This window comes from Loxodonta africana, chromosome 5 (assembly GCF_030014295.1).
Source record: "Loxodonta africana isolate mLoxAfr1 chromosome 5, mLoxAfr1.hap2, whole genome shotgun sequence".
Classification (NCBI taxonomy): domain Eukaryota; kingdom Metazoa; phylum Chordata; class Mammalia; order Proboscidea; family Elephantidae; genus Loxodonta; species Loxodonta africana.
Window position 1 is genome coordinate 160,105,494 of NC_087346.1, and position 24,037 is coordinate 160,129,530.

The window sequence follows — 24,037 nt, forward strand, 5'->3', positions numbered from 1 at the left end:
CGGCTGCGCCCTCTGGCTCAGAAAGCCCTGCTGCGGTCCCCAGCTGCCTAGCCCCACCTGCGCTGTGACCCTCCCGGCAGGCTCCTCAGGCAAGGCTACGCCAGGCCGCCTGCCCACCGGACCGCGCGTACTCAGGTGGAACTGAGTTAGATGAGAATCAAGTTGAGCTGGGCAACAGTGACCATGGGTCCAAAGGAAGCATGCCCACCATGTACACACACTATGCTCGCATGGGGGGCCCGCACGCCAGATTCTCGTGTGCACACAGGGGAGCCCGCACGCCGTGTCCTCGTGTGCACATGGGAGCACGCACACCATGTCCTTGTGTGCACACACAGGAGAGCCTACACATGGTGTCCTCGTGTGCCACTCCTTCAGTACCAACCACAGGGCTGGGCACTGCTCTGGGGACTGGCATGCAGGCCTGTGTCTGATCTTCAAGACAGCCCAGCAAGGTGGAGTCCAGGCAGCCGAGAGACCAGTGGGGAGCCAGCCTATACCCAGAGCGGGAAGCTGGCCTACACCCACAGGCAACGCCACATGGGATTGGGGCCCCAGGGGACCTCCATCCTACTGCCACACCCCAACAGAGCCACAATGTCACAGGATCCAGTCCTTCTCGCCAGGGCCCTGGCCCACCCTCATCCTGTCACCCTGCTCCTCCACGTGCATGCCCTTTGCTCATGCTGTTCCCTCTGCCTCCCCTGCTGTTCCCTGCCCTTGTCACCCCTCTGACTCCTGCCTTCCCTCAAGTCCCAGCTCCCATGCATTTCCTAAGGGCCCCCCATGCCAACCCCTCGACTTGTCTCCCAGCAGGTCATGATGCCTATGGAAACAGTGCTCACGGCAGTAAGGTGACGCAGGAAGACACCCACTGTAAATGATACACACTGGTGCCCACAGGGATGCCAGCTGGGTCTGCTCCAAGCCCCCACGAGGAAGAAGGAAAAGAGCTGCTGAGGCAAGCCCCTCGGCAGCGGATACATAGCAGTCTACTGGGCCACGCTCACGTGTGCACACCTGACACTTGAGATGTGGGACTTGCCACACATGCAGGCGCCTATGTGAGCCCCAGCCTAGCTGCCCTCCACCCTAGACCTTGCTCCCAGGCGGGGGGAGAGGGAGTAGGGCAGATGGGGAAGGTGTAGCGCAGAGGGTGGAGGATAGAGGGTAGAGGGGGGAGTACAAAAGCCGTCCACCTTGCTTTGTGGGCAGTCAGAGAACAAGCAGGCAAGAGGGCCCTCCTGTCCTAGGAGGGCCTAGGCTCTGGGGTGGAGGGACCAAGACCCTCAACCCCAAAGTACAGCTCTTCCATGAACATCCCCACCTAGCATACGGGGGAAGGGCCAGGCAGGGCCCAGGCCTCAGACCCTGGGTGTACCTGTCCTGAGCCTGGCGCCTGGTCTGTGGCTCTCGACGGGTTAGCACAGGCTGCCAGAGACCCAGCAGACAGCAGTGCCCAGGAGAGCTCTCCCGACAGCAGCCCCAGCTGGGTGCCGTGCAGCAGGACAGTGCAGACGCTCAGGGGGCACACCCCGACATGGTGTGTGGGGGCACACAGGGCTCTCTGTCCTACCTTCGCAGACTCCCTGCAAATCTCACAATCCTAAAGCGAGATATTTATCAAAAAGAAAAAAGGAAGGACAGTGATGTTAGCAGTGGGGTGTAAGGCAACTCAATGAGGTAGGAACAGCGAGTGTTGCCACACCTGGGGACAGCCCTCACCTGAGAACACCTGGTGGCGGTTCCGGAGCAGCGTCTGCAGGCCCCCGCACTCCCTCTTCAGTCTCTGCAGCGTCTCCTTGTCCATCTCGCTGGCGACTTCGGCTAAGGAGAGGCTTCCTGATGAGACAAGTTTCCCCAGAAAACAAAGAGACCATCACAAACCAGCTAAATGTGCAAAAAAAGCCACACCCTGAAATCAGTTCTGGCTCCGAAACGCAAATCATAGTGCAGGAAGGGCCATGTCACCCACGGCCCACAAGAGTGGGCCCCTGAGAGCAGGACCTCACTAGCTTCGAGGGCACAGCCTGACAGGCAAGGGGGCAGGGATGACTCCATAGCCATGGGGTCTGTGTCACATCTGAGGGCACGGCCTGACGGGTGAGGGGACAGGGATGACCCCACAGCCACAGGTCTGTGTCACATCTGAAAGCATGGCCTGGACAGGCGAGGGGAGAGGGACAACCTCACGTCCACGGGGTCTGTGTCACATCTGAAGGCATGGCCTGGACAGGCGAGGGGAGAGGGACAACCTCATGTCCACGGGGTCTGTGTCACATCTGAGGGCATGGCCTGGACAGGCGAGGGGAGAGGGACAACCTCACGTCCACAGGGTCTGTGTCACATCTGAGGGCATGGCCTGGACAGGCGAGAGGACAGGGATGACTCCATGGCCTTGGAGACTGTGCTAAATGACCGGACAGCATGGTCAGTGTCACCTGCCCTCCTTTCTCCCAGGTTCTTGCACTGAGGACAGAGGGCCAAGCTGGCCACAAAAGCCGGGGCTCCCCCATGGCTGCTCCGCCACCCAGCCAGCCAGGCTCCAGAGCTCGCTGGCTCCCGGCAGGGCATTTCCTGCAAGAGGGCTTCTGTGGGATGAAACACTACCACAGATGTTCCTGTTTAGAGCTGACTGTTCTCAGGCCTCAGGAAATTCACACTCAACTCTGATCTCCCAGAAGCCTGGTAAGCAGAGAGCACTTTATTGCCAAAACACCAAACTTCACGTGAGGCTGAAATCCGCTTGTTCTGGAGTCCCTGGGTGGCAAAAATGGATAATGCTCTCAGTTGATAACCGAAAGGTTAGATACTCGAGTCCACCCAGAGGTGCCTCAGATGAAAGGCCTGGCAATCTACATCCAAAATACCAGCCACTGAAAACCCTGTGGAGCAGAGTTCTCCGACGGGGTTGACCCCACAGCAACTGGTGGGTCTCCTGAACTCCTCTGCCAGGAACTGCCCACAGGAGGCGCTGCCTCCACGTCTCCTCTGCCCTTACCACCAGCGTGCAGGCGAGCTGAGGACCCTCAGGCCTGCCGGGAGGGTTGATCTGGAGACTGGAAACCAGCTCCCCTACGCCACTCAAAGACCCTCGGGGCAGACACCTGTTTTGTGGCCACCGTCATTCCACCTGCCACCCCTCAGCTGCCTCCAATCCACCAAGAGGAGGGAGAAGGTCTGAAGGAATGCTTTAAATACCTCCCTGAAAGCCTTCCTGCCACTCCCGACCACTCTGTGAGCTCGGCCGGCCGAGGCTGCTGCACAGTGCTGCTTCCTGGGGTCCCGGTCCCCTCACAGATGTAGGGTGCAGCCCGCCAGCTGAGAGGCTGGACCTGAGGCTTCCTCCCCAGGGGCAGGGACCAGCAGGTCCCCACAGCCTGGGTCACCCAACAACATCTGCAGAGGGAGCACCAGCCTGACAAGGGAAGCCCCCATAGCCTGAGAGCAGAGTCAAAGGGAATAAGGAGAAAGAAGACCTGACATCTCACAGTTTAAATGAAGAAGAGGAGAAGTGAGACATGGCTGCTTCCTCCTGGATCTGCTCGGCCCTGGGCCAGCAAGCAGCGGGGGCAAGGAGGAGGACCTGACCTCCTCAGGGACCCTGTAACTCAGGTTCAGCTCTAGCTCAATCCCCAAACGAGCTGGCTCCACAGCGCCCCCTGGCTGCCCACCACCATCTCTCCTGACTGGCAGCAGAGTCAGGAGAGGCGAGCTCCTCCCTGGAGGTAAAGTCACGGTGAGAAGCTGTGCTTTGATCTGTCCCTCTCGAGGGCCACAGAGGTCAGCACGCCCTGCACGAGAACAATCTCCCTTCGTCATGTCTGATTCTCCCGTTTTTGAGATCTCAGAGAATTGAAGAACTATCAAATCACTACACTCAAGGGGATGGTGCGTTTTCCTGGTCCCTCTGTCCAGTCTCTTTGCATACCACCACAGGCTGAAAACGAGGTGCCGCAGAGCCTGACCCTTGTGCATCCACAAGGCTGGTTAAAGGTCCCGCGTGAACACGCTGGGCCCCAGCCTCCCTCCCGAGGCACGTAAAGTCTGCTGTGCTAACAGAAACCAGGCCGAAGCTTTAGAGCACGAGGTGGTAAGCAGCCCGTCCAACATCACTCTCTCTCTCTCTGAGAACAAGTTAAGGACAGGCAGCCCCATGTGGTCTCCCACGGCTGCACAGGAGGAAGGGCGTGGTAGACGGACGGTGCATGCCCCCATTGGGTGGGGGTGCCTTACCTCCTGGGTTCCAGGGCTTCACGCTGGTGTCCTGAGAATCCCCTCCTGTGCTTGGCTGCTTCCTGCCCAACAGCAGGCGGGCCACCTGCAGAACCACGCGGTCGATGAAGTCACGAGGGAGAGCAGAACAGTTCCTCACGCGCTCCACTGTCTCTCGGGGCTGGAACCCCGACAGCCAGAGCCCCTCTGCCTGGGCCCCTGCCCCTCGTGCTGCAGGCCCGGGCTCAGGCCCAGATTCCTGGGCTCGGGGGCCATGCCGGGGGCCAGTCCAGTCCTGTCCCTTGGGTGGAGGATGAGAAAGTTCCTTGGGCAGTGGGCCCCCAGGTCGCCGCCGACTATGAATGTACCGAGTCCTCTTCTCGTTGAGGGAAATTTCTGCATCGGGTGGGTACGTCCGGGACATCCCCACGAGGCAAACCTGCATTGGAAACAAGCAAATTGTCATCTCGGCAGGCTCATGGCACTTCAACGTTCCCACGGAGTTCTCCTGCGCTTGAGGACAAATCACGTAGAAGCGTTCAATCTCTTATGATAAAAGTCTGTATTTTATCAAATGGCACCGATACAGCAGAGAGATATGGGGGACCTCATACTACCAAGAAAGCAGCACAAGGAGCAAAGCGCATCCTTTGGACCTGGGGTTCCCGCGTGGAGAAGCTCCTAGTCCAAGAGAAGACTGATGAGAAGGACCTTCCTCTGGAGGTGACAGAGAGAGAAGGCCTTCCCCTGGAGCTGATGCCCTGAGGTTGGACTTCTAGCCTACTAGACTGTGAGAAAATAAATTTCTCTTTGTTGAAGCAAAAAAAAAAGACCAACATGAATTACTTTAAAAATATTTTTAAAAACGAAAGAACTTAAAAAATAATAAAAATAAAAAACAAACAGTGAGAGCCCATGAAAAATCTCGCCCTGCATATTTTCAGATATTCAACAAGTGTGCATGAATTGTGAGTTGCGACCCTGGGCACAGGAGCCTGGGGACACGTCACTGGTCCACCCTCATTCGGTCCCACACGTGCCTTGGGAGCAGAAGTGATGCTAACCCTACAGAAGGGTTAGACGTTTTTCACGCTCATGGGGTGAGTTACAAGCACCCAGGGATGCGCTGGAGGGAGGCGTATGCTCACGCTGACGCCATGGTAGTTCCACACGTTCTCTTTGAGTACTAGCTCTGAAGCCAGTTTATCAGTCACAAAAAGAAGCCGGTCCCGCTGCATCAGGGCGTCATCTTACTGACCGTCCACCTCTACCACCTCTGGTGTGTCATGTCGGGCACGTGACTCAGCTCTCTGTCCAGGGGAAGAGGCAGTGCCTGGCCTGCGCTAACTACCTGCCCTGGGCACGGCTTTACAAGTCGTGACTCACTCATGCCCACTGCTGCACTCACCCCAGCCCTGCAGCCACGAGGAAACCGGGGCTCAGGGAGATGAAGCGCTGGCCGTGCTCTCAGGCACTGATGCACAGACAGCAAATGCACACACCAGAACTGCAGGATCCTTACCGACCCGACGACCCAGTGTGACCTGTTCCCAAAATCCCACCTCAGAAGACTACGGCCCACCAAAGCAGAGGATACGTCAGACGACGCTCCAAGGCCCTGAGGGCGAGTCCTAGGAAAACCCCCAAAACCAGTCTGAGCACCGACCACGTCAGCATCAGTCCTGCACATGACGCCAGCTGAGGGGAGCCTCTGAGTCTGGAGCATGGGGCCACAGTCACTGCCGTCAGCGAGCAGCTACAGCGTGCCCCTTTTGTCACCCCCAACACAGCCCGAGGTGGGCAATGTTCTCCCCCACCTACAGATGACGACCTGGGCTCAGGAAGCTGCGTGGCCGGCCCGGGGCAGCGTGGCCAGGAGGTGGGGAGCCAAGAGCTGAGCTCTAACCTGCCCTGATCCTTCCACATCAAGCAACCCAGCTCCGTGACTGTGATGTGAAAAGGGCACACCGACAGTCTTATAAAAGAACGGTATTAGAAAATTGATGTAAATTAACATAAATACTCCACAGGGCTCTTCCCAAAGGGCCGGGCCCTCTGAATGGGGGGCTGGATGCCACCGGGTCAACCTGGCCCGGCAAGCACCATGACAACACTGTTGCGCAGACAGTGAGAGGGCCCATTTCAACAATCACCAAATGACACTCCGGCAGAATTAATGAGACTCTGATGAAAAAATGTGAAATCATTTTGAACTTCTGAAACAGAGCAGGGCAAACCTCAACTTTAGCCAATTATTCAAGAATCCAAACAAGAAGTGGGAATTTTACATAAACGGTTTAACCTCAGGCCGTGCTCAGGTTAGAAGTCACTGCTCTGTCAAGCTGCCGCCTGCTCTGGGAAGAGGCCCCGAGGGCCATCAGGGCATCTGCAGAGGAAACGGACTCTGTGAGGGCCCCGCAGAGCCGGTACAGGCCTGGGGAGGAAGTGCCGGGAGTCTCCAGAGGAGGGCCCAGCCACCGCAAAAGCTCGTCAATCACCATGTGACTCAGCCCGCACGCTCCATGGACATGCCGACAGAGCCCAGGGACAGTGGCGTTGGTCAGGACGCTGGTCAGGACGTACTCTTTTGGTTGAAGGAATCCGAAGGCAGTCTTCCTCTACGTGAAAGCCGCAGGTCAGCCCCACTTCCTTAATGAAATCCAGGTACTCGCGATACTGCGTCTTCTGGCTCTGCCGCCGGGGGTATTTCCCAACGAAGTCAAAGAAGCAGCAGGGAAGGACAAAGAAACGGCAATGGTAGGACGACCTTGAAGAAGAATCAACAACCAGAGAAACCAAAAGCCTTGAACAGTGTCATTAAGTTCAACAGCAGAGACCCACTTGGGCAGTGACGGATCAGGGCAAAACAGACAAGATCTGCTCCTGGCTAATAAAAAAGAGCTGCAGCCCTCCCCAGCTTAATTTCTAGAAACAATGCATCGTGTTATGTGTCTCTGACAAGCCACGAATTCTATTATTTTTATAAAGAATACCTTTCCGTCACAGACAGGCTTGTCAGCTATAATCTAAGGCTTTCTGAAGCACTGAGATTCCAGCTACGACTTGGAGGTCTCAGAGGCAGGCACACCCGAGGCCACGTCAGAGCTGGTGCTTGGCCTGTATTGTTCCCTGAGCGCTGAAGCAGCCACACGGCTCCTGGACAAAGGAGACCTGCAGCAGCGCATAGTGTTCCTCAGCGCAACAGGCGTGCGTGCGTGCGCTTACGATGAAGAGACCAACGCCACCGTGAAGGGTCTGCTGTATTGACAGGGTTTTCCTCTGAGGACAAACCCTCCTCTTACCAGGAAAACAACTTCGTGAAAAAAGATACGTCTTCCAATATTGGCTATAGCCACCGTGGAAGCAAGCACAGCACTGTCCAGGAGAAATGCAATGCGAACCATTTAGGTAATTGGAAATGCCAAGTAGCCATACTTTTAAAAAGTAAAAAGAAACAGGTGGGATACACATTAACAATACATTTAATTCAACCGAATAAAGTCACATGTTATTGTTCCAACAACCTGGACTGGCCACACTCCAAGTGCTCAGGGGCCACACGTGGCTCGAGGTTTCCATCCTGCACAGCGCCATCTGGATGACAACAGAATGTCTCAGCCCCCGACAGGCCCACTCCCCCTTACCTGGCTGCGATGACAGGTATCCACGGCGTGAGTTCATCAGAATGGTTACCGATTAACCAGTCCACATCAGGAAAGAGGCTCTTATCCTCGGGTGTGACTGCACCTTCCTAGAGAACACCACAAAAAGGAGACCAAGTGTCAAGTAGATAAACCTGAGACTGCAGAGGCAGCAAGGCAGAGTGGATGAGCAAAGGCCCTGTGGTCACACGCTGGACTCACACCGCACGGCCGGCTTATGTGCCCAGATCTGACTCAACGCCCTGTGGGCTTCCCCCAGAGAGGGCAGGAGGCAGCCTGCTGCCACGAGGCCACTGAGAATCAGAGGGAGAGTGAAGGTGCCCAGCCCAGGGCCTCCCTCAGAGGACACGTCATACTGGGGACATCCAGTCATCTCTGGAGAGGGTCTTGTTGTTAGTTGCCGTCGAGAATCAATTCTGACCCATGGAGACTCCATGTGAGCAGCAGAACTGCTCCAAAGGGTTTTCAAATCTATGACCTCTCAGAAGCAGACTGCTAGGCCTGTTTTCTGAGATGCCTCTGGGTGGGCTTGAACCAGCAACCTTTTGGTTAGCAGTCAATCACTTAGCTGTTTACGCCACCCAGGGTGGAAGGCAACTAGGCAGACCTTTCTGAGGGCTAATCCCCTCTGGCTTCTGAAACATGGTTTCTTACCTAAACATAATAAGGAACTGTGGGCAAGATGGAGCACACGAACTGTCTCGCTTTGGCAGAACAGGGGGAAGAAAGAGCCGGAGTGGGCGAGCAGAAGGCAGCCAAGCTCCAACACAGTGCTGAGGCCAAGGGGAGCGCTGGCCAGTTTAGAACGACAGAGCCCAGACGAGGGGCATCCGCGCCCAATCCCAGGCACCTTCCATGGGCCTCTACCACCCTTCTACAGCTCTACAGTCCTTCTGGTTCTTAATCTGTGTATGTGCTTCTATTTACACGTAAATGACACGGGAAACAGTAAAGCCCGGCTGGTCTGTGTGTAATCTATTTACACATAAATGACATGGGAAGCAGTAAGGCCCAGCTGGTCTGTGTGCTTCTATTTACACGTAAATGACACGGGAAACAGTAAGGCCTGGCTGGTCTGTGTGTAATCTATTTACACATAAATGACACGAGAAACAGTAAGGCCCAGCTGGCCTGTGTGCTTCTATTTACACATAAATGACACGGGAACCAGTAAGGCCTGGCTGGTCTGTGTGTAATCTATTTACACATAAATGACACGGGAACCAGTAAGGCCTGGCTGGTCTGTGTGTAATCTATTTACACATAAATGACACGGGAACCAGTAAGGCCTGGCTGGTCTGTGTGTAATCTATTTACACGTAAATGACACGGGAACCAGTAAGGCCTGGCTGGTCTGTGTGTAATCTATTTACACGTAAATGACACGGGAACCAGTAAGGCCTGGCTGGTCTGTGTGTAATCTGTTTACACGTAAATGACACGGGAAACTGCGAGGCCCGACTGGTCTGTGTGTAATCCACAAGCAGGAAAAACGAGTCTCTGGCACTGTTTATTCTTCGTTACCACCCATTCTAGATTTAAGCCAGCACGCTGGTCCCTTTAAATGGCCTGTCTGAACACAAACATGGCACAGTGGCTAAGAGCCTGGCTGCTAACCGAAACACCAGCAGTGTGAGGCCACCAGCCGCTCCTCAGAAACCCTATGGGACAGTTTGGCAGTGTGAGGCCACCAGCCGCTCCTCAGAAACCCTACGGGACAGTTCGGCAGTGTGAGGCCACCAGCCGCTCCTCAGAAACCCTCCGGGACAGTTCGGCAGTGTGAGGCCACCAGCCGCTCCTCAGAAACCCTCCGGGACAGTTCGGCAGTGTGAGGCCACCAGCCGCTCCTCAGAAACCCTACGGGACAGTTCGGCAGTGTGAGGCCACCAGCCGCTCCTCAGAAACCCTATGGGACAGTTCGGCAGTGTGAGGCCACCAGCCGCTCCTCAGAAACCCTACGGGGACAGTTCGGCAGTGTGAGGCCACCAGCCGCTCCTCAGAAACCCTCCGGGACAGTTCGGCAGTGTGAGGCCACCAGCCGCTCCTCAGAAACCCTCCGGGACAGTTCGGCAGTGTGAGGCCACCAGCCGCTCCTCAGAAACCCTACGGGGACAGTTCGGCAGTGTGAGGCCACCAGCCGCTCCTCAGAAACCCTACGGGACAGTTCGGCAGTGTGAGGCCACCAGCCGCTCCTCAGAAACCCTACGGGACAGTTCGGCAGTGTGAGGCCACCAGCCGCTCCTCAGAAACCCTCCGGGACAGTTCGGCAGTGTGAGGCCACCAGCCGCTCCTCAGAAACCCTACGGGACAGTTCGGCAGTGTGAGGCCACCAGCCGCTCCTCAGAAACCCTACGGGACAGTTCGGCAGTGTGAGGCCACCAGCCGCTCCTCAGAAACCCTACGGGGACAGTTCGGCAGTGTGAGGCCACCAGCCGCTCCTCAGAAACCCTACGGGACAGTTCGGCAGTGTGAGGCCACCAGCCGCTCCTCAGAAACCCTACGGGACAGTTCGGCAGTGTGAGGCCACCAGCCGCTCCTCAGAAACCCTACGGGGACAGTTCGGCAGTGTGAGGCCACCAGCCGCTCCTCAGAAACCCTACGGGACAGTTCGGCAGTGTGAGGCCACCAGCCGCTCCTCAGAAACCCTACGGGACAGTTCGGCAGTGTGAGGCCACCAGCCGCTCCTCAGAAACCCTACGGGACAGTTCGGCAGTGTGAGGCCACCAGCCGCTCCTCAGAAACCCTACGGGACAGTTCGGCAGTGTGAGGCCACCAGCCGCTCCTCAGAAACCCTACGGGACAGTTCGGCAGTGTGAGGCCACCAGCCGCTCCTCAGAAACCCTATGGGACAGTTCGGCAGTGTGAGGCCACCAGCCGCTCCTCAGAAACCCTACGGGACAGTTCGGCAGTGTGAGGCCACCAGCCGCTCCTCAGAAACCCTACGGGACAGTTCGGCAGTGTGAGGCCACCAGCCGCTCCTCAGAAACCCTACGGGACAGTTCGGCAGTGTGAGGCCACCAGCCGCTCCTCAGAAACCCTACGGGACAGTTCTACTCCGTCCTATAGGGTTGCTATGAGTTGGGATCGACCTGACAGCAATGGGTTTGGTTTTTGTTTTTTTTCCTTAATGAACACAAACGTAAGTTACATTTAACAACCACCACAGTCACAGCGACAGTTACCTTGTCAACAGCACCCCAGACAACAAAATCCCGCTTGCTTTTTATAAGGAGTTTTAATTGGTATTTCGAATGTAGCAAACTGCAATACTCCACTTCACACACAGCCACACAAACAAAATTAAGACCCTTCCCCATCACTGCAAGGCTGCTGTTACAAACAGCTGCTTTTTCTGAGCACCCTCCTGCCTGGCCTCAAAGAGGCTTCTGAAGGGGTGAAAGCGCCGCACCACCTCTTGGCCTGTCTCAACATCATACCTGCTCCTGGATCCACCCGCTGTGCTAGGAGAGAACTCCGCCCCGGGAAGCTGGACAGTACGGTGCACTTGCCAACAAAAGCATTTCACGTGTGGCCATGTTCTTCCAGACAGGCCAGGCCTCCATAGGGCACGCCCCCGGGAACACAGAATGCCGCTGGGAGGTGACCCATGACACCACCCTTTAAGGAGACGTTGCCCTCTGAGCTCATCAGGAAGGAGAGCTGGACTTGAACCGTCTCTCCCCCCGGGGGCTGTGGCTCCATAAGGAGGGCGACTGGACAGCTCACAGCCAGTCTGCTGCCATCCACACAGCTGCCTGGTTCTGGACCTGCTGCCTGACCTCCCCCCAGCTCCAGTTTACTGCCTGCTGCCTCCTCCTTCACTGAGCTCCACCTCAGTGCGCCTTCTGAGCCCAGGCCTTCCCTCTGCCTGTGCCACCCTGGCCGTGTGCTGCCTGCTGTGGGTCTCCCCAGGGCATTCTCCCCGGCTACACACCACACGGTCACTGTTCGTTTGTGGGCTCTATGAACGGCCCCCCCCACGTTCGTGCAGGAAGGGCCTTTAGTCCCTGCTGCGTCCCCTGCACCCAGAAGAGGGTCTGGCAGGCAGCGGGCCTCAAATACTTGATAAATAAATGAACTGCTTCTTCATTTCTCCTGTTTTATAGGACAGGTATCTTATTCAAAATCCTTTTTGAAACAAAAGTCGCCCCTAGGTATCCGGATATGCTCAAGTCCCTTACACAAAATGGTGTAGTATTTGCATATAACCTACGCACATCTTCCCGGACACTTTAAACCGTCTCTGCGTTATTTGTAACACCTAACACAAAGTAAATGCTACGTGAATAGCTGTTACACCAGACTGTTCCAGGGATAACGACAAGGAACGGTGTGTACGTGTTCAGTACAGACGCAGTGACCCTAGGCCTGATGACACAGTACACGTCACACTCAGGGCGAACGACGGACGCTCACATGAAAGCTGGAGACGAGGATCTGTGAGAGGGTGGGAGGCTACAGCACGGGACGCTGTGCGTCACTTTTTTTTTTGTCCCCAAATATTTTCAATCCCTGGCTGGTTGAACCTGTGGACACGGGACCCACGGATGTGGGGGGCTGACATGTAACTGAAGTAAAGCCCTTCTGAAAAGCATCAGACATGAATAAAAACTCCTTTAATCCATCCTGTGTGCGCCAGCGGAGTTCTCTCCAGCTAATCCTGACAACCAGTCCAGGGAGGCGGAGAACATCCACCTTGGAGAGATCTCAGCTCCCTTCCATGGCCAGTTCAGACCCCAGCTGCCAACGCAGCCCTTCTCTCTCGTCCCCAGCCACCTGGGTGTAGGCACGGCTCCTGAACTTTAGGCCAGCCAGCCCACCACTCTTTTCAGATGCGGTAAGTCAGTGGGATGACTCAAACTCCAGTGAAAGGGCCAACTTTAATCAAGCAGAAAAAGATATAAACACACAGAGTGAGGTCTAGGAGGGGCCCTGCAGGGGAGATCTCACTGCTGACTCATGGGCCCCGCCCTCGACTGGGTCCTGCAGGGGGGCCTCACTGCTGACCCACAGGCCCCCACCTGGCCGGGCCCTGCAGGGAGGCCTCACTGCTGACTGAGACCTGAGCAGACATGCCATGCTCCAGGCACTAGAGATGGTGCCACACACAGCAAGTGTCCCGGTTCCACCCCTTCCCCTGGGGTGGAGGGGCTGGAGGGCCACCGGCCTGGAGGAAGACGCACACTCGGGCAGACAGCACCGCTGCCGAGCAGAGAGCACCCCTACTCCAATTTAGCCAGAAAGGGTTGAGAAGTATGAACCTTCATCCCACTCACTTCTGTCTCTGTGAATCCCACGGTGATCAGACTCACATGGATTAGCGTAGCCACACATCTGACCAGCTGGCAACACAAGGGACCTCTCATCAGATCAGAGTGGGCACACGCATGCGGGTTAGTGTGGTCACAGGTCTGACTGGCTGACAACACATCAGAGCCACCAATACAACAGGACAGTCTGCGCTGAGACCACATGAATCCAGAGAGCTCGTACCTCCAGCTGTGTCTCTGGTCCAAACATGGCCCATATCCTTCTTCTTCGGACATCAATCCCTCTGCCTGGATGCTGAAATAGTTAATTTTAGAGGTCAAAGGTCAAGCTCAATCCTCACACATTAGCAGAAGCTATAAAGCCCTGCAGGGACTGCCCTGGTACTCAGCGTGAGGCCCCACAGCATTCCCCATTGGTGCGAGCACAGGCTCTCAGCTATCTGCAGCGACCCCCGCCCCACACGGCACCGACGGGCCCCCGCGCTCCACTCATGGTCACCACGAGTCCTCCCAGGGCCATGAAGCCGAGGTGGCTCCTGTGTCTGACCATAGCGTCCTTTCATCTAGAAACGCTTCCCGGGACCGGGACCAGGACCAGGACCAGGACCGGGACCAGGACTCCTGGAAAACATGAGCCCAGCTCTCAGCCCTCAGTCCAGTTCAGATTCCTGGGCACTGCCCTTCTCCTTTCCAACCGAACCACGGCTGGTCCTCTCAGGTCACTTCTGCCAGCAGTGACCACCACCCACAGCTCACGACCATGCGCCTTTAGATCTCATGGGGCCACCCTGTGTCCATGTCTAGGAGGAGGGGGCGTGAGGCACTTCCCACTGCCCCCACACACCGACTTCCAAATCACCACCTAACGTGCCAACACCGACAGCCAGCCTGGGTACAGGGATTACAGCCACAAACTCCTTCTTTTATAAAACACCTCCAAGAGTGCGCGTCAACAGCCCCATGTCACGCTCCCGCAGCTGTGAGCACACATCTGTCCCAGTAGGTGGAGGCTCAGCAGGAAGACGAGCAGCTCTGGGGTCAGGCAGATCGGGCTGTGAACCCCAGGCTGGCCTGTGCCCTCTGCTCACAGCGGGGAAACAGCACCCAGGGCACCGGCTACACTGGGAGGAGTGTGAGGTAGGGAGACGCTCAGCACAGGGTGCACCCGCACACACTCACCAAGCTCTGCAGGCCGGGTCCCATCCTAAGCACCTCACTGCCTTGACCCCTCACTGCAGACAGCTAGTCAACAGGTGCAAAGCCCCGTGCCACGCCGCCCATGCAGCTGTGTGTGTGATTGGCTTACCACACCAGAAGAGAAGCTTCTCGAGGGCAGGTCCCGCCTGACCCTTCATCCCCGAGCAACGCCCTGAAGTGGTACGTTTTCAAGAGGAAAAAAAACCTACAGCAAAGGCACAGATGCTGCTGCTGCTGCGAGCCCGTCATTTTACAGGCTCACACGGGAATGCCCCGGGGACTGCTCTCAGGGTCTAATGAGGTCACCGGTTTTTCCCCCGTTTTACAAATGAACAGGAGTTTTTAATTAGTCACTATTCTGAGAGCCAGCCAGGCTCAGAACTGAGACTGTACCAGCAGGAACAACTACCAGCAGACCTTGGGCGTGACTTGCAGACACCCTGGAGAAGGTGCCTGAGTTGTGCGTTACCCCGGCACGGCAAAGGATGTGCACCAGGAGGCCATTCCCGCAGCCCAGGTCCACGAACGACTGCTTCTTGGTCACTCCCCACTCAGCTCGCTCTTCTTCCCACAGGATCTAAGTAAACAGGAAAAAAAGCAAAACTAAAAAAGGAAGGAAAGGCCAGTTCGTAGTCCAATCTATCCAAGAAAATTTCAGACACAGGCCCCACTGGGATTACAAATCCCACGTCCACAACCAGACAGCCAGGTCCTTTTACGGTCTGAGCCTCGTCACAGACCACACACAGACAAGCAGGGCAGGCCTGGTCTGCTCCCCATGGGGGACAGTGCTGACAGCCCGCAGGCCTGCATGGGGCACCTAAACCTCTCTTCTTCCACTCAGAGTCCACATTAAAAGGGTCATCTTGGGGGTTTGGCCTGTATTTTTCAGATTCTGTATACTTTGATAATCAGAAACGAAAACGCTATTTCTTTAAAAAGTCTTGAGAGAACTGCAGTTGAAAGGAAATTGGAAATCATCTAGCCTAGGCATTTTATAGACATGAAAATCAAGCTTATTAGTCAGGGGCCACGCTGATGGACCAGGCCAGCCAGCACTCTGTGGTTCATTCACATTCAAGTTCCTTCTATTTTCATGCCACAGCACCCCACACAGCAACACCGTCACATGTGACAGCCCCACGACAGCCACAAGCTGACCGTCAGTCGTGGCCTCGATGGCCGGCCGGCAGCAGCCTTTGCCACGCCACACAGACGCAGGCCACAGAAAGCCTTACCAGCAGGTATGTGGCGATGGCCACATCTTCATACACAAACTTTTCAGGGTCGGTCACTTCAGGCCACACCTACAATTTAAAGCACACGTATGAACTATGGCTTCATTTCCTCACCATCTCACAATCCTGGAGCGACCCCTGACAGTGTAAGTCAAAGAAGACGAACCACGTAATAAAATAAAGGTGTATGCAGAATGTGGGTGAGGTGGGCATAGTGCGACCAAGGTAAATGACACCACTAAGAAGCATACAATAAAAAAGGGCACACAAGAAAGGATGCTTTTGGTAAATGCTACGACATACACCATTTTGCAACCACAATCAAAAAAAAGAGACGTGTGTGGTCACCTATGTACATATGTAAGCATTTATGTGTACAGGTGCATACAAGTATGTATATATGTGTACGCATGTGTGCGTGTATCTATGTAAACTTATGGGTGTACTTGCACGTATGTTCAAATATACAATAAAGCCGTCTTAGTCATCTAGCGTTGCTGTAACAAAAATACCACAAGTGGATGGCCTTAACAAAGAGAAATTTATTTCCTCACAGTAAAGTAGGCTAAAAGCCCAAATTTGAGGCGTCAGCTCCAGGGGAAGGCTTTCTCTCTCTGTCAGCATTCTCATCAATCTTTCCCCAGACTAGGAGCTTCTCTGTGCAGGGACCCCGGATCTAAAGGACGCGCTCTGCTCCCAGCGCTGCTTTCTTGGTGGTATGGGGTTCCCAGTTCTGCTCATGTATCTCTTTTATATGTCAAGAGATTGTCTCAAGACACAGTCCAGTCTTCTAGATTGAGTCCTGCCTCACTAACACAACTGCCGCCCACCCTCCCTCATTAACATCATAGAGGCAGGATGTACAACACATACGAAAATCACACAATACCAAGAATCACGGCCTAGCCAGATTGATACACACATTTTTGGGGGGACACAATTCAATCCATGACAAGCACACAGAAGGTACGGTTACGGGTAGTTCTTAGACATAACCAAACACCTCATAGGATGGGTTTTCTGGGTTTAAAGGCTTAGGACCACAGTCTCAGGTGACATTTCAGTCAATTGGCATAAAATAGTTCATAAAGTTTACACTCTACATTCCAGTCTGGCGAGTAGTGTCTGGGGTCTTGAAAGTTTGTGAGTGGCCATCAAAGGCATAACTATTGGTCTCTATCTGTCTGGAGCGAAAGAAAGAGGAGGGAACCAAAGGCTCAGAGAAGAAATCGGTCTGTAGGACTAACTGTGTACATGAACCATGGCCTCATCGACCTGAGACCAGAAGAACTCGATGGTGCCCAGCTATCACTACTAACCACTCTGATCCGGGCCACAGGAGGTGAATCCTGATACAACAGGAGAAAAATGTGGAACAGAACCTCAAATCCTTAAAAAGTCCAGACTTACTGGACAAGTTGAGACAAGGCGACTCCCTGAGACTATCGCTCTGAGGTACTTTCAACCTTGAACCAGAACTATCCCGAGGTCACCTTTCAGCTAAATAAGAGACTGGCTCAGAAAATACCGTCACCTGTGAGTACCGCTGTGGTAAAATGAGTTTGTGTCGCCTTCTGCCTTGGTTCTGTGAAACAGACAGAGCAAGGAAGTAGCCTGGGAGATTCTGATAAAATGTTAGTTGCCCTAGTCCTTTGGAGAAGCTTGTTACTTCTGCCCAGGGAAGAAGCCAGTCCCCTTCAGCAGAAAATGTCACCTATTATACGAATAAATAGAGCCACTTACAAGGGAATTGATCAGTTATTGTACAAATGTTGCTGTTGTTAGGTGCCACTGAGTACAACAGAACCAAACACTGCCCAGTCCTTCACCATCCTCACAATCATTGTTATGCTGGAGCCCACTGTTGCAGCCACTGTGTCAATCCATCTCATTGAGGGTCTTCTTCTTATTTGCTGACCCTCTACTTTACCACACATGATGTCCTTCTCCAGGGACCGGTCCCTCCTGATAACATGTCCAAAGTATGTAAGATGTAGTCTCACCATCCTTGCTTCTAAGGAGCATTCTGGTTGTACTTCCTCCAAGACAGATTTGTTCCTTCTTTGGCAGTCCATGGGATATTCAATATTCTTCGCGAACACCACAATTCAAAGGCATCAACTCTTCTTCGATCTTCCTTATTCATTGCCCAGCTTTCACATGCATATGATGCGGTTGAAAATACCATGGCTTGGGTCAGGCGCACCTTAGTCTTCAAGGTGACATCTTTGCTCTTCAACACTTTAAAGAGGTCCTTTGCACCAGATTTGCCCAATGCGACGCGTCTTTTAATTTCTTGACTGCTGCTTCCATGGCTGTTGACTGTGGATCCAAGTAAAATGAAATCCTTGACAACCTCAATCTTTTCTCCGTTTATCATGATGTTGCTTACTGGTCCCATTGTGAGAATTTTTGTTTTCTTTATGTTGAGGTGTAATCCATACCAAAGACTGTAGTCTTTGATCTTCATCAGTAAGTGTTTGAAGACCTCTTCACTTTCAGCAAGCAAGGTTGTGTTATCTGCATAACACAGGTTGTTAGTGAGTCTTCCTCCAATCCCGACACTCCATTCTTCATACAGTCCAGCTTCTGGATTATCTGCTCAACAACTGCCTCTTGATCTACGTACAGGTTCTTCATGAGCACAATTAAGTGTTCCGGAATTCCCATTCTTCGCAGTGTCATCCATAATTTGTTATGATCCACACAGTCAAATGCCTTTGCATAGTCAAGAAAACACAGGTAAACATCCTTCTGGTATTCTCTGCTTTCAGCCAGGATCCGTCTGATATCAGCAATGATACCCCTGGTTCCAGGTCCTCTTCTGGAACCAGCCTGAACTTCTGGCAGTTCCCTGTTGATATACTGCTGTAGCCACTTTTGAATGATTATCCAAATAGGGTGCATAAAATCCACCCAACAGAATCGAGCCACGTGCCTACATAAGCACCCATCCCAAAGAGATTAGGGGGTACCTCACTACCATCAAGAAGGGCCTGGAGCGGAGCACATCCTTTGGGCCTGGGGTTCCTGCACTGAGAACCCCCTGGACCCAGGAGACAGAGAGAGAGCTGTAATACTGGAGTGGTGGCAGCAGAACCAGGAGACCGGCTTGCCCACCCACAGAGCAAGAGAACAGAGGGCCTTCCGGCAGCAGGTTTGCTGGTGGAGTAGGGTGCCTCCAGGCACTTGCTGGTGGAGCTACAAAGCTGTAACGCTTGCCCAAGCACAGGCCGAGGTCAGGCCTGAGTGGGCCGGTGGCGGCAGCTGAAAAGAAGCCATCCTGATTGAAGATCTGTATCCTGAGTTACTCTTGTTACTTCCAAACTGATCCCAATCCCATGTGGCTTCCCTAATAAACCCCTTAACTGTGAGTATGGTCTGTGAGTTCTGTGTGGCCACTGCAACAAATTATCGAAGCCAGCAGAGAAGCAGAGTGGCGTGGGAGGGACGGCTGGTGTCAGAACTGGTAAAAAGGCTGGAGAGTGGCGGTATGTCTGACCTCCACCTCACAGGGGTCAGCTTTGGGCTGAAGCTGATTCTCACTCTCCCTGCAGTCAGACGGGGATGACACCACAGCTGCTCCTTCACAAACCATCAGAGTGAGACCAAACAGTCAACAACTACTCTAAGGCAAAGATGAGAAGGTAACGGGGCAGGGAAACTAGATGACTGGCAACAGAGCAAGCAGGACGGAAATGAGGGTGTCTGTACGCTGTGAACTGTGTAACCAATACCACTGAACAATTTGGGCAGAAGCTGTGAAATGGAAGCTTCACTTGTCGTGTAAACTTTCACCAAAAGCACAAGGAAATGTTTAAAAACATATATATTTTTTCTAACAACCGTTATAATATTTCTTTTTACCTACTGTGTACCTGCAGCCCCGGTGGCTCAGCGGTTAAGAGCTTGGCTACTCACCAAAAGGTCAGCAGTTCAAATCCACCAGCCACTCCTTGGAAACCCTGTGGGGCAGTTCTACTCTATCCCATAGGGTCACTATGCATCGGAATCGACTCGATGGCAGAGGGTTTTATGGTGTATTTAGGAACGAAATGGTTAATTTCCTAGCACTTTGGAATTTTCCTGTTATCTTTATAAATTACTTCTAGCTTAATTACACTCTGGTCAGATAATACATACAATGATTTTACTTCTCTGGTGGCAAAAACAAGAAACATATATAAGCTTGACTGCTAACCAAAAGGTCGGCAGTTCAAACCCATCAGCCGCTCCCTGGAAACCCTGTGGGGCAGTTTTACTCCGTCCTATAGGGTCGCTATGAGTCAGAATCAGCTCAACGGCAATCGGTTTGGCTTTGGTCTTGGTTTTATATATAAACTTGTTCTAAAGGCAAAGATTCAGGACCAGTCTCTCCCGATGAGAGATGTACACAAAGCAGCATAGAACACCTGCACCACCGGTATGTCCAGGGCAACACAGCCCGGAGCAGGACTGTGCAATCAAGGACAGGCACGCAAGATGTCTAGATGTGGCAAATGGACGTCAGGGTGAGCCCCCAATACGACTGTCCTGTTCACTACGTGAGGCTACAGCACGGACCGGGCATGAGAAAGCCAACAGTTCAGGGTCGGGAGGCAGTGGTCTGGCCCTGCTGGTGTGCCGGCGCCACCACCGCGAATAGCAGCCGGCCATCAGTCTCTGTGTCGGCCTGCGCCTTGACGAACACACAGCAGCAGGACTACCCCAGTGCTTTGACAGATGGAGAACACTGGCTGTGCAAACCTAAGGTCTTGTTATTAAGATCGGTGACGTCCACAAAAAGAGCCTTTCCTTACCACACCTGCAAGCGGTGCTGTGGTCTGAGCCTAAGTACGTACAAGAGCCTGCCACAGGGAACCGCGAGGGCGACTCTGACTCGCTGTCGGCATCTGTGTGAAACCAGAGGGTTTACAGAAAAGCAAATCTACCTTTCCTCGAGTGATCATACTACCTCATTTAAATGGCGGGGGGTGGGGGGGGCTCACGGGTCTTCCCCCGGAATTACCTTAACCATCTCTTTATACTTCTCTTTCAGTTCCTGGTAGAGCTTGCTGTACTTCACAACAGAAACTAGGGACAGAGTACTTGTAAACTTGCTCTTCTTGTTCTCGACAGACCACTTGGCCAACCTGGCCAGGAGCTCTTTTCCAAGCCAGATGGGTTTAGGATAGACAATTCCATCAGAATGCCATCTTTCTGGACAGAAAATTAAAACAGATATGAACCTTTAAAAATAAGAGAAATATGAATAAGCAGAGCTGGTTTACATTATTTTTAACTTATACATTTACCTCTCAAATGATGCAGAATCTTCAAGCTACCTAAAGGATAAGCTACTGAAACCACAAAATACTGAAAAACGAATTAGTCATTTAGTTCTTACCACTCCTGCCGGCCACGACTGAGCTGAATTTGATATACGTTGCTGATCTTAACTTTTAAATTCCCTTCGGCGTCTTCTTCCAAAGGTAAGAAAGTGAGGGTTCCACCGAAAACATCTAGGAAAAAAAGATGATAAATTAATGCTGCTCAGTTCAGTGTCTCATCAGACGGGCACGAAAATAGTGAAAAATACGTCGCCCTGCCTTCTACCTCACCAGCAGCTCTCCCCAGCGCGCTACTCTCGTCAGTTCCCAGAAGGACACAGATGCCCTGGTGCTTTGTTGCTACCGTATCCCGGTGCCTAGAGTGCACCAGGCACAAGGCAGGAACAGACAACAGGTCCTGGTTAGGGGGACACGTGACCTAGGACCAGCGAGGCACGTGTGATGTTCTGGCCAAATCAAGGCAGGTGCCAGCGACGTGGAGCTTCGCAGGCTTGAGAGCTGCAGCCTGGGACCAGGACAAACTGTGTCACTGCCTGAGACACCAGGACAACCTGCATCACGGCCTGAGACCAGGACAACCTCTGGCCATGATCTCCAGATGGGAATGGAACACAGCAAACTGCCAACACCAGGGGCCACTTCAGACAGGCAAACGTCCTTCTAGGCCCTCCTCCCGGGCGGGGCTTTGTGCTGTGGAGCCTCACGCCTCGCAGGCACTCTGCACCCTCCCGTGACAAGCCCAGCAGGAAGGAGTGTTCCAGAGCTCGGAGCGCTCCAGGCCAGAGAGGACGTGTAGGCTGCAAGTGCTAAGTATTCCTTTTTAAGTTTCCTTTTTTATACTTAACTCTCATGCTAACTTTACAACTTATCTCATAACGAGGAGCCCTGGTGGTGCAGTGGTTAAAGCACTTGGCTGGTAACTGAAAGGTTGGTGGTTTGAACCCACCAGCCACTCTGCAGGATAAAGATGTGGCGCTCTACTTCCGTAAAGATTACAGCCTTGCAAGCTTTATGGGACAGACCTACTCTGTCCTACAGAGTTGCTATGAGCTGGAATCAACTTGAAGGCAACGGGTTCGGGTACAGGTAGCATTGTTTTAATGTTGTTTCTACTCTTAGAAATTATTTAACATCTCCTTAATCTATCTGTTGTTGTTAGCTGCCGTCAAGTCAGCCTGACTCACCTCGCGCACAACAGAATGAAACATTGTCGGGTCCTGCGTTTTCCCCGTGATTGGCTGTGGATCAGACCACTGTGATCCACAGGATTTTCACTGGTTGATTTTCAGAAGCAGACCAGCAGGTCTTTCTTCCTAATCTGTCTGTGTCGAAGCTCTGCTGAGACCTTTTCAGCATCACGCAAGGCTCCACTGACAAATGGGTGGTGGGTGCGCACGGGATGCACTGGCTGGTATGGAAGGCGACAGTTCTACCCCCGAACCACCACTGTCCTCATCTAAGCCACCTGCTGAATTCCTGCTCTTCAAGCGACACCCAGCACATCCTTCATCTTCTCCCTGAAGCCTTCCAGACACTGCCCCAAATCAATCGCTCCATTCTCTGTATTAAGGACACATATTTCTATGCCCTAAAAAAAAAAAAAAAAAAAAACCCATCCCGTTGACTTCTTGCCTGCATGGTTTCTGCCGAGTAGTCCGAGCTTATTCTTATCGGCTCTCCCTTGCAGGTGACTTTTCGTTTATCCCTCACTGCTCTTGTAATTCTCTCTTTAGCTTTGGTTTTGGCAAGTTTGATTATGTCTTGATGACTTTCTTTTAAGATCTACCTTATGTGGAATTCGATGAGCATCCTGGATAGATACCTTCTCATCTTTCAAAAAATCAAGGAAGTTTTCTGCCAACAAATCTTCAACAATTTTCTCTGTATTTTCTGTTATCCCTCCCTGTTCTGGTACTTCAATCACTCATAGATTATTTCTCTTGATAGAGTCCCACATGATTCTTAAGGTGGGTGGGTTCTGCAGACGGACCATGGACACCCAAAGTTTTTGCTGTAAGGACTGGGAGGTACCAGTTATCTCTGGACCCCTGTCGCGGGTGGCTGGGTGACCTGAGTGGAGCTTCCAGTCCTTAGGTCCCTGATGTGAGTAGGTGAGGACCTTGTTTAATAGGCAAAGCAATGTCAAACTGCAAACGCCCTACGACATTGCAAAGAACCGGCACATACTAATGCCTTTTCACTGATCCCCGGCTCAGTGAACGCGTTTTCATCTTACTGCATCTTACCACTACCAAAAACACTCTTACCTCGCACGACCATTTCTCTCCTCGGAGCAGTGAGCTGGCCCTGGGGGGTCGTTTTCGGGATGATGGTTCTGAGAACTACGTCGAGGTCGCGCGGCGCGTCTTCCTGCGGTGCGGACTCGGAGCGGGCGAGGAAAGCCAGCATCTCCCCATTGCTGGTGACGAGGCTTCGGGAGAAATCTCCCCAGAGAGAATCCAGCTCCGAGGCAGGGAAGCCGGCCTCCCCGACCCCAGCCCTGCTCGGCTGCCCGGGGTCCCTCGGCTCCTCGCCTTGCTGGCGCCGACCCTCGGCCTCCCCGGGCCCGCGCCCCGCCGTGCCCTGCGCGGGTACTGCTCGCGGTCCGGGGCTCGGGCTGCCCTCGTGGGGCCCCTGGCCGGGTCCGGGTCCCGCTCCTCGCTCCTCGGGCCCGGGAACTGCGCTCGGCCAGGGGCCGCGGGCCTCAGAGCGCGGCAGGGCAGCGCTCCGGCGGGCCTCCAAGCGGGCGCCACACAACCGCTTGTTGGCCACCTGGGGCCTCTCCAGCCACACGGCCACGGCGGCCCAGAAGCCCCCCGGGAGCAGCGCGCCAGGGTCGCGCACCGCCACCCGGCCCACCTCCGCCATGATCGGGCTGCTCCCAAGGCCCGAGGCGGGGCGGCGCGATGAGACGGCGCGGGGCGATGACGCCACCCGCGCGCCGGCGTCACAGTGCTTGACGTCACGGGGCGGGGGAGGGGGGCGGGGAAAGGAACCGCGCCAGGAAATGACGTACGTTTCCTCCTGCGGTGTGCCTGGCCGTGTGTGTATTCGCGAAAGGGGTCCGTTCGTCGCTGCGGTGCGCGCAACGCCACTACGGAGGGCGCAGCCCCGGCCTCTGGTGG

At 53.9% G+C, this 24,037-nt stretch overlaps 1 protein-coding gene across 2 annotated transcripts in view; it reads right to left on the reverse strand.

Moving 5' to 3' along the window:
* Nucleotides 1-23,811, reverse strand: part of TRMT44 (tRNA methyltransferase 44 homolog) — a 30,659-nt gene extending 6,848 nt beyond the window's left edge. Inside the window, exons 1-11 of one of the 2 annotated variants that reach the window (XR_010322175.1) lie at nucleotides 23,180-23,811; nucleotides 20,969-21,083; nucleotides 20,591-20,810; nucleotides 15,583-15,651; nucleotides 14,814-14,921; nucleotides 13,371-13,442; nucleotides 7,860-7,966; nucleotides 6,799-6,982; nucleotides 4,237-4,654; nucleotides 1,726-1,842; nucleotides 1,382-1,606 (exon numbers count right to left, since the gene is read on the reverse strand). Coding sequence is in view for 1 of the 2 variants with exons in the window: in XM_003411331.4 (XP_003411379.2) it covers nucleotides 1,726-1,842; nucleotides 4,237-4,654; nucleotides 6,799-6,982; nucleotides 7,860-7,966; nucleotides 13,371-13,442; nucleotides 14,814-14,921; nucleotides 15,583-15,651; nucleotides 20,591-20,810; nucleotides 20,969-21,083; nucleotides 23,180-23,780 (2,011 nt within the window). In the remaining variant the exon portion in view is untranslated. The remainder of the gene's footprint in view (nucleotides 1-1,381; nucleotides 1,607-1,725; nucleotides 1,843-4,236; nucleotides 4,655-6,798; nucleotides 6,983-7,859; nucleotides 7,967-13,370; nucleotides 13,443-14,813; nucleotides 14,922-15,582; nucleotides 15,652-20,590; nucleotides 20,811-20,968; nucleotides 21,084-23,179) is intronic. The other variant, XM_003411331.4, reaches the window with a different exon arrangement.
* Between the last annotated feature and the right edge of the window lie 226 nt (nucleotides 23,812-24,037).